The following is a 17,153-nucleotide window of genomic DNA, read 5'->3' on the forward strand; positions in this document are numbered from 1 at the left end:
TTATACTTTCTCTGCTTGAGGCTTTGGCTTTTTGGTTGGAACATCCCTGGTCATCAGCATCAGAAATCTTTTGTGGCTGGTGTGGGTGAGACATCAGTCACCCACCTTAATGATCAGCTCCTCAGAAATCAGACAGTGCACTGGGGGAACTCGCAGAGGATATGAACTATCCTTTCCAAAGTTTACAAAACACTTACATTCATAGACTTTTTAGCCCTTACCCGGGGACTTTCCCAGTACAGAAGCTTCCTGGAAAAAGACAGTGTGTTGAGTCAGGGGTTACTGACATATGGATGTTCTCTGACTGTTGCAGCTTGGATTGAAAACAAACACCAAACACCAAACTCTTTCTGCCTAACACTAAGAACTCAGTCCAGTCCTTCATTATCATGAGGTAGGGAAGGGGAGAAATTCTCTTAATGAATTCTGCTCCAGTTGTCACCAAAGCTTGTTCCAGAATCAGCATCAGGCCTCAGAGACCGCTCTGGGGCAGGCTCTTCAGTTGTTGAGAAGGATTAAAGGATCATCACACCAAGCTTGGGGATTTGATGTGTTTGGAGCTATGATGAAGAACAAACTTCTCAATCAGTGTTTTGTCTGGTGTAGGTAGATAGACTTCTAGAGTTTACCTACCAGCATAATCTGTTCTGTAGAATTTTTAAAGACTGCTAGTGATTTCCTCAGAGGCAGAACTTCGCCTTACTTGAATGATGAGGCTATTTCAGGCACTGCAATGCGTATCTCAGCTCTGGTCTCTCGAAAACCAACACATGGTTTCCTGTCAACATGAGCAAAGCAGTAAGCAGACCTGAAGACTGCTGTGGGGCAGGATGGAAGTGGCAGCTTATAAGTGGGCATGCATATAGCTGGCAATGAAACACGCTCCTTCTATTTAAGGATGCTCTGAAAGTAAGTCAACCTTACAACTGTGGATTTCAGTGGTAAAAAGGACCAAAGGATCTTTTTAAAGTATAACTAGAAGGGCTTGGCTTTGTTTTGTTTTTCTGTTTGTTTTCTTAAAAACATTCTATTACACACTTTCCAGAGGACTAACTGAAAAGTTAATCAAAATTGCTAATTTGTAAACCATAAAAATCTACAGAATTCATGATTTATAGATCTCACAAAGGAATAGTAATTAAAATGCTTAAAAACAGCAGGACCCAGATAAACAGTTTTGCTTTTCATTCCACACAAACTTGATTCAAGATGTCTAAATTTTAAATCAACTGCCAAACCAACAATATACTTAAAGACTTCAATTACTTGAAAGAGAAGTTTAGCATAAGTCAGCTCATGCTTTTAATACTTCCTGCTCTGATGTAAAAAAATCAAGTCTGAACTCCACAGCATAGTTTCCTAGTGACAGCACTTCACAAGACTGAGTTGCCGTACACATCCAGTTTGCCAATATTTCACTGTCACTTAACTGTGGGCTGCTGGAGCCATGTCGAGTTTTGTGCCTCTCTGATCACTAGCAGCAGAAAGTCATAAGTAGGATAAATCTGAAAAGATCAGGAAAGAAGAAAAAGTCAAATTCAAAGCAAAGCTGACTCTACATATAGACACCTCTAAAAATACATTACATATTCTCTGAATCCAACTAGGATAACAGCTACTACCCTGTCCTTCTAATTCCATGGCAGAAGTCAAAGTGGCAGAGACTTTTGGGAATCTCCAAGTATAGAGATATGAAAAAAATAGCCCTGAAAAAACATTTCCAGCCTTATGGCTGAAAATGTTCTTCTGGAAGTGTATTAGTTTTGATTCTCTACCCACAAGCACCTGGAATTATCATCTGTCCCTATGGCTGATGAGCTCAAATTGTCACATGGTAAAAATTACAGCTGGGATTCCTCAGGATGATCACTGAATGGTTGAAATTGGAATGGAGATCTGGAGGTCATATCTTAGATTAGTAGAATCACAGAATCATAAATCACAGAGTCACAGAATGGCTTGGGCTGGAAATGACCTCAAAGATCATCTAGTTCCAGCTCCTCTGCTGTGGGCAGGGTTGTCAGCCACTGGATCAGACTGTTCAGGAAACCATCAAGCCTGACCTTCAGTGTCTCCAGGGCATCCACCACTTATCTGGGCAGCCTGTGCCAGTGCCTCACTGTCCTCCGAGTGAAGAATTTCTTTCTAACATCTAACATTAACCTCCAGTCTTCAGTTTAAATACATCCCACCTTGTCCTCTCACTATCTACCTGTATAAATAGTTGGTTCCCCTCCTGCTTGTAAGCTCCTTTCAAATATTGGAAGATCACAATGAGATCTCCCCAGAGCCTTCTCTTCCCCAAGCTAAACAATCACAACTCCATCAACCTTTCATCATAGGAGAAGTGTTCCAGCCCATCGATCATCAAAGGTCATCTCGTTCAACTTCCTGCTAAAGGAGGGAAACCTAGAGCAGGTTACCCCAGTTTAACTAGCTAAAGAATACCATAGCTACACTATAATCTAAGGATTGGTTTAGTGTTTGCTTTTTATTCATAGAATAATAAATTCTTGCAACAATTTTATTATCCAGAGCAGATGATCACAGAATCATTTAATTACAGAATATCTCAAGTTTGAAGGATCCACAAGGATCATCGAGTTCAGCTGGCTCCAAACAGCACCACCCAAAATCCAAACCCTACATCTGAGAGCACTGTCCAAACACTCCTTAAACTTGGGGCCACAACCATACCCTTGGGCAGGCTGTTCTATGCCCACGACCCTCTGGGGCAGCGCCTTTCCCTAACCTCTGGCCCTCCCCTGGCACAGTTCCATGTCGTTCCCTCAGGCCCTGTCGCTGTCACACAGAGCAGAGCTCAGTGCTGTCCTCCGCTCCCTGTGAGGAGCTGCTGCTGCCATGAGGCTCCCCCCAGCCTGCTCTGTTCTGGGCCCAGCACACCCAGGGCCCCCAGCCGCTCCTCACAGTTCTTTTCCTCTAGACCGTTCACCATCTTTATAGTCCTCTTTCAGATACTTCATAATATTTCTAAGTCCTTATATTGTGGCACCCAAACCTGCACCCGGTGCTGGAGATGAGGCCCCACAGGGCAGAGCAGAGGACGATCCCTTTCCTCACCCTGTGACAATGCTGGGCCTGAGGCACCCAGGGTATGGTCCTCCCTTTGGGCTGCTGGGGCACATTGTCAGCTCATGTTCAACTTGCTGTCAGTCAGAAACCCCAGATCCCTTTCCATGGGACTGCTCTCCAGACTCTTGTCCCTCCATTCTGTACATATTTCCAAGACTGCACTTTCCCAGGTGCAGAAACTTAAACTTGCTAAACTTTACACTGTTGGTAATTGTCCAGCTCTCTGTTTCTCAGGACCTCTCTACAACTCCTCCCTACCTTCAAGGAAGTCAGCAGTTTCTCCCAACTTAGTGTGATCCACAGACTTGTGTAGTATGCATTGAAGTCCAGTATACATATCATTTATGAAAAAAATCAAAGAGTACTGGCCCTAAAATGAAGCCCTGGGGAACCCCACTAGTGTCTGGCCACCAGCCTAATGTAATCCCATTCACTGCAACCCTTTGAACCTGATGCATTGGCCAATTGTTCACCCAATCCATTGTGTTTTGTGTCAAAATGTATGCTGGGAGTTTTGCCCAGGATGCCGTGAGAAATAGTATGGAAAGCTTTGCTGAAAGCTTTGCCAAAAAGTGCATACCTACTGGCTTCTCTTGGTCAGTAAAGTGTGTAACCTTGTCATAAAAGGAGATTCAGTTCATTAAACAGGACTTTCCCCTCCTGAACTCATGTTGGCTGTGACCAGTGACTGCGCTGTCTTCCAGGTGTTTTTCAGTAATTCCCAAAACAATCTCTGTAATTATACCAGGCACTGAAGGTAGACTTAAAGACCTGAAATATGTTCAAATACATTAATGTGTTCGGATAATCTCTGTAACAGCTCTCAAACAAATAACCACATAAGATATTGCCTGATCTGCTAATGACAAAGGTCCTGTTCATTTTGATGGGATTAGAACCAAGCTTATAGCTCCTAAGGCACAGCAGTGTTGTTCCTGATAATCTCTGCAGGGGGGAACTCTTAACAACACTGAATGTGCATTGGCTAGATACCTGTAAGAGAAGCAAAATCCCCAGGGAGTTTGTACAGTACTGAACCCAATATGGGTCTTCACAGCTGCTCTGCAATCACAAAACTATGTATTCTTAAACCTCAGGGGTCAGTTATCAATGTGTTGATAACAGACTTCATCTTGAAAATTCTAGGCGAGGCCGTGAGCATGGAAATTTGTAAGATTACACCAGGATTAGGCAGAGCTCACACTTCAGTCATTACCTCCTGCAGCATCCCCAGGCCTTGCTGTGCCTCTCCCACTGCCTCCCCTGTCCTGTCTCTCTGGCCATGGTTCCTCTTGCCTTACTCCTTTCCACATGCAGAGCGATACGCTACTTTTGTAACTTGTAGATCTCCATATATCTAAAAACCAAAATCCTCTGAAGTAAAACACTTAGAGTTTTTACCATATTAATGCTTACGGAAGGAGCCTCTGAGGGACAAGAAGGCATGCGGGTTTTCACAGAGGATGTCTAGGCACAAGCCTTAGTTTTGCTTTTATGCTGACTGAGCTATTCAAGTCCACACCTTTAACCAGATAAGCTGTTTGTGTGGATGGAACTGAAGAGCTTTTCTTATGCTTGTGAATAACCTGACAACTGCACCAAGCCCTGGCTTCTGGTTCTGAACTAAATCTCTCTGCAGCTTGCATCATGTTCCTTATGAAGGGAAGAAAAGTAGTCTCTTCAGAGTCTGGTCCTCATCAACTCAACAATGCTCTCAAAAAAACCTGATGGCAATGGTGTCTGGTGAACAAAAGCACAAGATAATGCAAATGATAAGATGTATACAAAGAGGAAAGAACAAGATCCTCATCACAGCATGCAGAGCAGACTGAGCAGACATAGCATGGCACAGTGCAGGCAGAGAGAAGTGAGGTGATAGTAAGACACAACTCATATAATTCACTGCCAGTTCACTGCTATTTCAAAAGTCATAACGTTCACCAAGTACACAAGATAGGTGTGTTATCAAACACTGAGAATTAAACAGTAGAATCAATATTGCTGTGGGAGCACATAAAAATCTGAAAATGAACACTGAAAAGATAGATCACTCAGCCACTCCTATCTCTTTCCCAGTCAACAGAGGAAATGTCATCCCCCGGAATGTAATAAATGAGATGATCTTTGTTACTAATATTTTCTAACATCTACATGCATAGTTCATCTGCTGTATTGTCCTGAACCCACATATACATAAAATGGTAAACAAAAAAGATCTAAAGAAATGTGATAGTGCAGCAACAAAGAGGAAGAATGGGTGATATTTCAGAGAGGATGTGACAGAAGTCTTTACCAACAGTTTGAGCAATTCCTATTGCAGTGATGGCAGACACTGGTCTTGACAGGGCAAAATGTTTCCTGCAACTAATTTAAAACAGCAGCTGCAGAATAAATGTAGGAGAGAACAAATCAGATATAGCAGTCATCCTAAACTTAGTTGTTGCAAATATCCTGATGTGGTAATAAAATGAGTAATTCCTTGCTCCAGGATATGGATTTTCAATTTAGTACCTCCAAAAGATAATTCTGTAGTTCCCAAGTGAAATGTTGCTTCATTAGAATGAAAAAGAGAAACGTAAATACATGCCCTGCCACTATAGTTATATATGACATTTTTATTACTATTATTTTTAGGAAGGGCAGAAAAACACGATAAACGTGCAAGCAGTGAAAGAAGAGATAAGAGTTAACTCCTTCCTCACTTCACCCTTGTCCTCACAGGAAACAGTCTCTTGCTTGTCACCAACAGCTGGATATACCTAGAAGGACTTTTGTTCCAGTGTGATGATGCAAAAGGATGGAGCCATGCCCTTTGCCCATCTTTTGTCCCCCAGAAGTACCAAGGGCCTAATCAGCTTCAGGAACATACAGGTTCTTTGCAGCATTTCTGTATGCACTGTGGGAAGCTTCCAGTCTCCCTGCATAGACAGAAGCATGAGTGAGCTTCTGGTAGTAAAGGGACTAGACCAAAAGTGCTGATCCATGCCTCAACTCTGGGCTCTGATAATGATATGTCAAGGCATGCAAGCTTCTGAGCAACTTCCCTTTCTAATCTGCTTTAAAGATGTAAAAAAGGTGACCAAAATGTGGTTTTATTGTCTCATAGAATAAACTCTCTTTCTATCTGGAAAGAAGAAATAGGTAGAATTTCTCTGAAAGATCATTATCAAATATATTTCAGAGAAGTCTGAGTATCTAAAATACACCAAGAAAAAAAAATGTATTGCAGAAATGATTTATTTCATGCCAACTGAAGTCATTGACTAGATATTTTAACATACATTTCAAAAATATATCCAGCACATCAATAATTTAAATACTACACAGGAAAATTTATAACTCAGTGAATTTTAAAACAATGTTTTATGCACACATACTTGTATCATAAGGCAAAAGAAGCTAGTCTATCCATGAGCAGCACTCCTACAGCCTACCCTTGATATACATTGGAGAATAAACATCTTCTGTTACTACAACCATGCTTGAAAATGATTTCCCTCGTCTTCCAGACACTTCCATAGAAAGTTAATGTGATCTCTTAAAATAATTCCTACAATGACAGATAAGATATCACACTTGAACTATTATAATTCACAGGAATGTCAAATATAACAACACTATCCTGAAGAAATAATTGAAATTGCATATCATTATTGCCTCTCAATTACAGCTAAAACGTACACAAAATTAAGCATGCTGAGGAATACATTCCAGTGCATTTTAATGGAGACAAAGAACAAACATGATTGGGATTACCATACAACTGAAACAGAAGATACCAAATGTAATGCAATATAATCAATGACAGCAATCCATATACTAGAAAGGGATCTAGTTCAAGGTGCTATTCTGCTAGGGATGCTGCATTTCTGTCAACATAATCAAATAGTGTAGGAGTGTGTCAGCTTCAGATTAGACTACTTAATTAGAGGCACAGATAATATCAAGAGAACTGCTGTGAAGCAGCATATTCCTGCAGAGTTCATTAGGGAAAAGGAATGTAAAAATTTCAAAAGGTTTACAAGATACACCAGTAAGTTGCTCTGTACAAAAATTGATCATTTTCTAAATGCTAAAACAAAAATTAAAAGCTAGGAGACAATATACACAATGAATGGCATTTCTCTTAATTATTAAGATGGAAACAATTCTCTATTATGAACAGGCAGATTTCCTTAAGAAGCCTCACAGAAAGTTTCCATTCATAAAATGATCTTTATTTGGTATCATAAATCCCCTCAAACTGCAAGTACTTAACAGCAGTAATGAAAATTGGAAGAAATAATTTATTTTTTCATTAAACATTGACAATATTCTGAGATAAATTTAAAAAAATGAGAATTATCATCATTACTGAAAATCAGAGTACCTCTGAGTAATCAGGCAATATTTCATATCTAAAAATCATCATGATTGTTTTTTAAAATAGCAAGAATAAATATTGAACAGATAGCAGCTTTCCACCATTCCCGTTAATACTGCTAATGACAATTTATTTTACAAGTGCTTGATTGCAAAACAAAGACATTATATTCTGTGATTCTTCCAGTAGTGTAAGTTACAGTAGTATAAAGTTTGTTGCCGTACCTAAACGATAGAATATTAGAATATATCATAGTATGCCCAAATTGTCACTTACTAACACAGACTAGAAGCTCAGTGTCTTTTATATTCCCTCAGAAAAAGAATTCCTGACTTTACATCACCAAGAGCTGTGCCTTAACATGCAGATAGGACTCATGTCCCAGTATATGTAATTTAGCAGAACATGTACATGCTTAAATGCCTGAGAACACGGAACTACAAATCTAGCAGGAACACCAATTTGACTAGAGCTTTTTGCTCTTCATACTTCTTAAGAAATCCAGCACTGACAGTGTTAAAATAGTTACTGTTTTCACTCCCACTTTGTAAAGTTTGTGACAATTTACATGGATTCTTTCTACTGCTTTACAGGCTTGGGTGGTTGTTTGGTGCCATTTCTATGTGTATGTGGTATTCACAGCTTAAGAAGTATACTCTAGCTGCTTGATAATTCAAAAAGTGAAACTGTAAATGAAGATATAATTGACACTCTTTAGTTGCAAATAAATATGCCTATATACCAACAGAACTAATAAATTAACGTTCTGTTTCCTAAAGCACACTTTGCAAGGTAGTTATACTTCAAGTCATCTAATTTAGAGCATCAAATGTGCTGCAAGAAAAACATTAACATATATTACAATCACTGCTTAAACATGCCAAAGCTGGCTTTAGTTTATTTATATTTATTTATTTAAGATAGGCTATTTTTAGAGTATAATTACAGTAGCAAAGAACTCAGCAACAGATGCCACAGTCTAGCTAGGAGTTAGGGTAAATCTACAGGCACTTACGTAACCCCCAGGCAAGTTCTGCATTATTTTTATAAGCAGTAACTGAAGTAGTCTGCAATGAGCTCAAATACACAGCAAATGTTGTGCAGGTATATAGTTTCATTCTGTAACATTCTTTTATTGTAACCAGTCATTTTTAGTTGAACGTTCTTCTTATTTAGTCATAGGAACTCACAATTACTTTTTGAAACACTGATTAGCTACAAATTGCACTTAAAGCAAGAATAACAACTGTTAATCAAAAATGAATACATGGATGAAACATTACAGGGATGACATCACTTATCAGCTCCTTATTTAAACTTAGTATCCAGCTGGTATGTGGCTCTGGGGATCTGTAAGCACTATCCAGAGAGAACTGCTGAGCTATGTTAGAAGCACTCATGTTTGTGGTTTCAAAAAGCAGCTACTGGTTACTCTACTACTCCGCTGCAACATACAATAAAAGGTCAGAAGATTCCCATCTAAATGACCTCAGAATTTCAATATTAGCAGATGGATTCCCACAGCAATTAATTTACAGTAAACTCCTCAAATTACTGTATCCTGAGGAAAACCACACAGAGGTCTTACATCATGGACTAGTTAGCTTTTGTATATAAAACCCTCAACGTTCCACAGATGTCTGAGTGACTGAAGGAACTGGGGCTGTTTAGCCTGGGTAGGAAGAGGCTGAGGAGAGACCTTATTGCTCTCTTCAAATATCTGAAAGGTGCTTACAGCGAGAGCGGGGTTGGTGTCTTCTCAGTGGTGACAGGATGAGGGAAAATGGCCTCAAGTTGTGCCATGGGAGGTTTAGGTTGCATATCAGGAAAAACTTATTTACAGAAAGGGTGGTTAAGCACTGGAATAGGCTCCCCAAGGAGGTGATTGAGTCACCTGGATGTGTTGAAAAACCGTTTGGATGTGGTGCTCAGGGACATGATTTAGCAGAGGGTTGTTACAGTTAGGGTAGTGTGGTTAGGGTTAGGTTGTGGTTGGACTCAATGATCTTTAAGGTCTTTTCCAACCTGAGCAATTCTATGATTCTATGTACAGAAAAATCACGCTCTGAGAAGGCTGATTCAATACTCTGAAGTCAACAGCAGCTAGATAGGAGTATTTCACAAGAGCTCTGAAAAATAAACATTCCTTTCATGATTTTTTCCATTAGCACTGAATTAGATCCCTTTGTAGTGACATTTCAAGAGTTAAATAAAGAACTTACCCATTATTTCATCCATGTATTTTTACAAATACAAATTACAAATAAACTTTTGGGCAATTAAATGATATATAAGCTATAAAAATAGAAATATAAAGTCTAGAAATGTTAATTACTGATGGATGTCCAAAAACATATACAACCTCTTTCAGATCAGGCTTGATTAATAACAGCATTTCTAAGTGTATCTAATAAAAATTAAATATGTAACATCACAAAGTTGCTATAGAACAGTCTGCATCCAAAAACAAGTGTCTTATTTTCTTGACTTTCATTCCCTGATACAGCCATGAGATTTTGATCAAGCTTCTACAACACATAAAATACCCAAACTAAAAAAAGTGTCCTCTTACATGCAATGTAGAAATTACATGAGCTTGGGTACATTTGAGCATGACTGTAATTCAGTGTATTCACCTCAGAACTGAGGGTTACTTTATGTCTGCCCTTTTATTTACATAATCATTTCTACACAAGTATTTTTCCTCCTTCATAATAGCAATACAGTGTTTAAAAACAGGCAGATCAATACATTATAAATACTACTACTGCTAGAACATATAATGTACTAAATCACAGGAGGTAGAGTTAGATCCCCATTAATAGTTACTTCAGAAAAAGACTACTTCTAAAAATTAGTAGAACATGTAGTTCATGAAAGTTTACTTTTCAGACTATCTCAGTTTCAGCTGTTTTAATGGATGCCCGTCTTTTTAAGTGTCATAAAGAATTTATGACAGAAGCATGTTCTCTTTCCATTTTCATCATCATTTTGCAATAAGGTCAAAAGAAGACTCCCAAATGCAAGGATATACAACAAATTCCAATAAAGCAGCATTTTAAGTTAATCGTATTTCCCAAGATATCATGAGTATGACCACATCTTTTACCTTATGATTATACTTGAAAGATCATTTGACTAACTACAGCTTAAAATGTATCTACACCAATTAAATTAAACTGAAGCATTTCTACGTAGTTAATAATTGGCATTTTTGAATTGCATTTAAATGAATATGCATTTATTCTTTTTGCAACAACTTACTGCAAAATACAGGCACCTTAAAAACTGATACATAATGCAAAAAGGGCATTTGGGGTATTAGAAGTGTTCATCATTATCTAGTCATGCTATTTATTTCCCTTCTTCTAAAGAAACATTCAAAATTTTTAAGCTGTGTCTGAAGTCTATGCAAATAATTTTTTTCAGAATTTAACTCATTATTCACTTTAGATTTTTTATGTTTTTTTTTTTAAAAACCAAAATATTTGTGTGCCAAGATTTTTTAACATTTAGAACTGTAAAAATATTAAGCAGACATCATGTCTTTGATAACATTTCCTTGCTATTGCACATACGTTCATATGGCAGTGAAACCATCATCCATATTCATCTAATCACACACAGAATCCTAGAATGGCTTGGGTTGGACCATAAGGACAACCCAACCCCTTGCCCAGGCCCAGTTGCAACCCACTTGCCCAGGGCCCCATCCAGGCTGGCCTTGAACAGGGGAAAAGAAAATATTACCTTTCTTGACAGATATATGTACAAAAACTAATTCCAGCATGATTTATGAAAATAGACTGTCATTCACTCCTGCTTATATAGGGTCTGATCTAAAGACCACTGAAGCCAAAAGAAGACTAAATCTGTGAATTTTGGACTGGTCATAAATGTTTAAACAGGAAATTTAGAAAGTGTTCACTATTGTAATTGATGTAACTGCACTTCAGATGCATCAAGATTTTCTCATAGAATCTTTTTCTATGCAAAAAAAGAAAAAAAAAATTCTTCCAGAAAATGTTCATTCTCAAGTTTAATACTGTAATTCAAGTTGAGCCTTTTTTATGAAATTTATTCTCTACTAATTTAATTATTAGTTCTCTCCTTTTGGTCATTACAAAAAGCTCATATGGATGCACAATAACATCTAAAATAGAAGAAGAATATTTTTGTCATAAATGGTAAAGTTACCATACAGGTACATTTCCAAAATATAGCTGTTTCTTCATTTTTTTTTAAATAAATCAAAAATGGTCTTTTCTTGTTCAGCAATAAACACAAATGCAATGTTTTCCAAGCTCAGAATAGGAAATAGATTGCCAATGATTTTTCCTTAGATTTAGATTAGACATCCTCAAATATTCTGCTTCGAGACATTGACAGATATCTTCCACCAGGCTGGTACCTGCAGAATGAATTTTAAACATGAAAAGATATCACAGCAAAAAAAAGAAGAAAGACCTACGAATACATACAGCTTTCACTGCACTCCTTACTCCTTAAGTCTCAATGATTATTATAGGATCTGAAGTTCTACTGGATTACCGTTTCCATAAGTACTTCTTAGGCAGTCATTAAATTAAATCTCATGTGACCAAGAAAAACAGTGATATGAATATAGGGAGTATTAAAGAACATTGTTTTCTGTTACAAACAAAAGAAATTGAATGTTTTTGTTAAATAGTACAAACTTTTCAACCAGCATTCTTGCTTGGATAATTATCAGAACATCTCATACTCCTAGGAGAAATACAGTATGAAAGATGATTAAAGCAAATGACTGCATAATTTCTAGAGGGGAGGGGGAAAGCAGCTTTGAATTGATAAATTATTGGTCAAGTCTATTTTAAAAAGATTTTAAAAGCACAAACAAAATCTGATAATAGCACAATGTACTTCTCTCTCTGCAGTACTTAGCAAACTCCAAACAGACAAAATCAGAACTTAGACTTCTAAGTGCTATTACATCATCAGTGGACATTCATAACTACTCTAACAGCTATCATTAAAAAAGAAAAACAACAAACAAACAAAGAATAAGAAACACACAGTGTTATACAAGCTATTTTAAAGTTAATTCAAATTTTAAATGGAATTAATCTTGACATATAACCTCCATGAGATAAAATTAAGGTTACTAAAAGAAGGCTCAATTAAGTTCTCTGGCTTTCTATTTTCTGTTTGAAGTGAAGGACCAGAGTGTTCTCCCCTGCAAATACTGCATAGGTACCAGAAGAATTCAGATATCATATCTGCCCCAAAACAACTACATATGCCTACTTCCATTTTTGTAGACTGTTACTTATTTCAAACACTGTATAGAAGTAGAAAACAGAACTACACTAGGCTGCTTCCTCTTTAAACTTTTGTGTTAAAAAGAAACCTAAAAACAAAAAACTCCAAAAGCCAAAACTTTTCCAAATGTGGTGACATTAGATTAGACAATTTAGTTGTCATTATTAACAAGTATTGCTGAATAAACCTGTAGGACCTCCCAGCATCAATTAAAAACATTCCTTACATGTTTACGAATTGGCATCTATTTGCTGAAGTTACAGACAAAAGTCAGCAGAAACAATTTCAGATGTTTTACTGGATTTGATATGCTAATATAAACTGAAAAAACAGCACACAAATTATAACTTTTTGTTGAGAAATTTTAAATTATTTATCATAACAAGCTTCTGAAACATAGCTGTCTAGATTAAAAAAGCACCATTAAACATGTCACTTCTTTCCTGAATGCGAGTAAAACTTAGCAGCTAATAATATATCCTACTTCATGATGGATATTGCAAACACACTCACACAATTCCCTATTTACATAGCTATGCTGCCCAGCCTAAGACTTTGACCAATAGGTTCAGATTTTCGTTTATTTTACTAGTCTCAAGATCTGACACCCAGGTGCACTCCTGCAATTACTGGTCCCATAATACTCAGTTTCATTTCCTACAATCCTTAAAGACTGTCCTTATACAAGGAAACCAAATAAGCTCTCTGAAGTCTTGTAAGAAATTGAAAAAAATAAAATACTTATACTGAGTATCCATAAGCCATTCTGTTCTTTCACTTTAGTTTTTACATGCAATAGTTTCCAGATTATGCTAACACACAAATTTATATTCATCTCAAACCTTACTCAGGCATTTCTAAAAAAAAACTGATAAAACCCAAACGTTTGAATTGGGTAGAAAATACTTTCGAGAGAAGGAAGAAAGAAAAATAGCTGTGAGAAGCAAACACTGTTCATAGAAGTATTATAAAATCATCTGACAGAGCTATTACAAGTCAGGAGATAGAAGCTATTAATATTTTTAACTGTAAATACAACAGAAGATTCCTCACCTTCCAGAGTCCGATTCAAGAGGGTCATCATTAATTGAGTCTGCATTAAAATCCAAAGGTTCTGCATCCTGAAGAAGTTCTATTCTGTCTCTTTCAGTCCTACCATTTGTACGGGTGTACTTCGATAGTGCTGAACAGGTAAAAGGAGGAAAGAGATCCATTTAGTCTATAAACACCTCCCATCGTGTGAAAACATCAAAATTAAAAGACCAGTATAATAATTTGCTAGTAACTCATACGAAGCATAATCATGAATATTTAGAGTAAATTCAATATTAAAACAAATCTGGCTATATGCTCCAAGTTTGGGTCTTTTTAGATTTTTTGTTGTTGTTTATCTCCAGGACAATGTGGCTGCAACAAGTAGATGAGATCCATTTTGCAAAGGATCAAAGAAAATTAAAAGTTATATACAAACATTATTTACAAATGCTACATGCAAAATTTAGGGCCAACTGTGTTTTGGGCTGCATTAAAAAAGGGGTAGCCAGCAAGGAGGGAGAGGTGATTTTTCCCCCTCTGCTCAGCTCTTGTGAGGCCCCATCTGGAGTACTGCATCCAGGCCTGGGGCCTCCAGTACAGGAAGGATGTGGAGCTCTTAGAGCGGGTCCAGAGGAGGGCCACTAAGATGATCAGAGGGCTGGAGCACCTCTCCTGTGAGGAAAGGTTGAGGGAACTGGGATTGTTTAGCTTGGAAAAGAGAAGGCTCTGGGGAGACCTCATTATGGCCTTCCAGTACTTGAAGGGAGAATATAAACAGGAGGGGGAATGGCTGTTTATGAGGGTGGATAGTGATAGGACAAGGGGGAATGGTTTTAAACTGAGACAGGGGAGGTTTAGGTTAGATATTAGGAGGAAGTTTTTCACCCAGAGGGTGGTGACGTGCTGGAACAGGTTGCCCAAGGAGGTTGTGGATGCCCCACCTCTGAATGCATTCAAGGCCAGGCTGGATGCGGCTCTGGGCAGCCTGGTCTAGTGGTTGGCGACCCTGCACATAGCAGGGGGTTGAAACTGGATGATCATTGTGGTCCTTTTCAACCTAGGCCATTCTATAATTCTATGAATGAATGAAATATAGCTGTTTGGCAATTCACTGCCAGCTTCAGTAGGCCAGTGCCTAAAGTTTGTTTAGGGCCTGGTTAACAGCAGAATATAATTGTATTCCATTTCAGCTAGTCTATATCTGAAGACTTTGGTTTCCTACTGTTAAAAAGAGTGAGAGGAAGACCTACTTAATTTTTCTTGAAAGCACTTGCCTTGAATCTTCTCCCTTTTATTTTCTAAACTTTAATGAAATATACACTAAAAGTTAGCAAAAGGATAAAAAATTCAGTGGATACTATAAGATTTACTTACTTGTAAACATTTTCAACTCAACATTATTCTTCTTCTACAAGCAAATACTACTGCACATGTAACAATCTAAATTGGCTACTTTAATATGTGTTATTAATTGACATGCATGCACTCATGTCTGATCTGGCTTATATTTATTAGACATTACTCCAACCTGAATCAGTTCACTGAATCAGTTCACTGAATCAGTGAATTTGCATGTAGAAGAGGTACATTTCAGCATTTAAAATTCAAGGTATACCTTCAATATAGGTTTTTTTTGTTAACAACTGCTACTCTAGTTGTATGCCCCATGAGAAAATCAAGTAATTTAGACCAGCCAGAATCTGCAGCCTCAACTAGTCAAAATGTAACAGATGGGAAGAAACATGGCACTTGTCTTTAATGGGCAAGATAGCACTATTTCCTTCCTACAGAAGGAATGTATCAATATATGATCTAAGACAAAAAGGAAACTATTTACTTTTACTTACAGAGTCAGTATTGTGCAGACAGGATATTAAAAATCTAAAAGCAAGCAAACAAAAAATCTCCACACTCAAAAAAACCCCAGAAAACTTACGTCTATTAGTATTGGTCTCTGAGAAGCTGGATTCTTTTTGCTCTGTGTGGACAACCCTGTTTCTAGTGGAATCCTCTCTATTTCCATACCGCTCTTTCCATTCCTGGAAAAAGACAAAAAAAAGAAAAGCCATGAGCTGTCAGGAAAGTAACAAAATAAAGCATACACAGGATCAAGAGATACTGCAGTCCAGAGCTAACTGGTCAACCTTGTCACACAGTGAAAAAAATACTTTGAAAATGTTACTGCTTGGAATCTTGATACAAGAAGACTTCTTGTTTTGTTTTTAACTCAGTGCTTATGTACAAAACCAATTTCAGTAACTGCTCTTTAGAAGAAAAATACTTAGAGGAAACAAACCACATATTAAATCTACAAAGTTCTTCAACTGTTAGGTGAGAAGAGAGATGCTCATTGCTTGGTTTCTATTTCCATCTAGTGGTAGAATGGTAAAACACCCAGACAAAAAAGAAAAACATGCTGTTATTGTTATACCTCTATCACATAACCTTTTAGCATTTAATAATTTTAATATGAAGAATTATAAAATACTAAAGAAGAAAACCTGCTCTTTTTAGGAGACAAATTTATGACACAGTAGGAACTTTTCCAATTGTTTCAGCAACTTCCATATTGATCAGACTCATACATGGATCCTTGGCATACTCAAAAGTTACTGTGCCACTTTATGCTAGCGGATCTTACAGTTCAAAGCTATAGAGGAAGTATTTATCATGATCTAACAAAAGAATACTCACGTGCTCCAAAAGTTTCAAGAATGCATGTGCTACAGTGTAAAATGCAAACTCAAAAACTCGGTAACATCTGAAATCGAGTTTTCTATTGAAACTAAAATTGCTGATTTATGTCAGTTCATCTCATTGTGTACCAAAGATATAATTCACTGACTGGTATCTGGTTTTGTACTAAGGGAAAGCTTTAAAACTATGGGATGGAGGGTGCAGAGTGGAGCATCAGAAGGAAGGTCTTTGCTGTACTGGCTGTTAACAAGAACTGAAGGCAACTATCCCTGAACTTGAAGAATCCAAAGGTTTTAGACCCAATATTACCCTGGTTTTCTGCAAATAATACTTTTCCCTTTAGTCAGTCTATTTTTCATGTGTACTCTTCAGATATCTTTGTTTCTTTCTATACTGAATTCAAAGTGTTATTAATTAATAACAAAAGCTACAATTAACTGAAGTTGCTTGAGCAAAACTCTCTAAATAACATTTCAATTCAGTAAGCATTCAAAAATGATTCAAAACAAAGATTTTGTTTGTTCCTCAGTGGCAACAGTACTCATTCCTTCCTACTCATTTTCCTTTGAGAAGGGAACTACATGAAATGTTTTCCCTCTCAGAAGGAAAAAATTAATCTGTGCCAATTACTAGCCGATGACCACACAAAGCAGCAGGTAAGTCT

At 37.4% G+C, this 17,153-nt stretch overlaps 1 protein-coding gene across 1 annotated transcript in view; it reads right to left on the reverse strand.

Moving 5' to 3' along the window:
- Positions 1–10,671: 10,671 nt before the first annotated feature.
- Positions 10,672–17,153, reverse strand: part of LMBRD2 (LMBR1 domain containing 2) — a gene marked incomplete in the record, with an annotated part of 37,973 nt that continues 31,491 nt past the window's right edge. Inside the window, 3 exon segments of the mRNA NM_001031579.1 lie at positions 10,672–11,867; positions 13,811–13,940; positions 15,729–15,831. Of these exon segments, the coding sequence (NP_001026750.1) occupies positions 11,807–11,867; positions 13,811–13,940; positions 15,729–15,831 (294 nt within the window).

The sequence above is a fragment of the Gallus gallus genome, chromosome Z (genome assembly GCF_016699485.2).
Source record: "Gallus gallus isolate bGalGal1 chromosome Z, bGalGal1.mat.broiler.GRCg7b, whole genome shotgun sequence".
Classification (NCBI taxonomy): domain Eukaryota; kingdom Metazoa; phylum Chordata; class Aves; order Galliformes; family Phasianidae; genus Gallus; species Gallus gallus.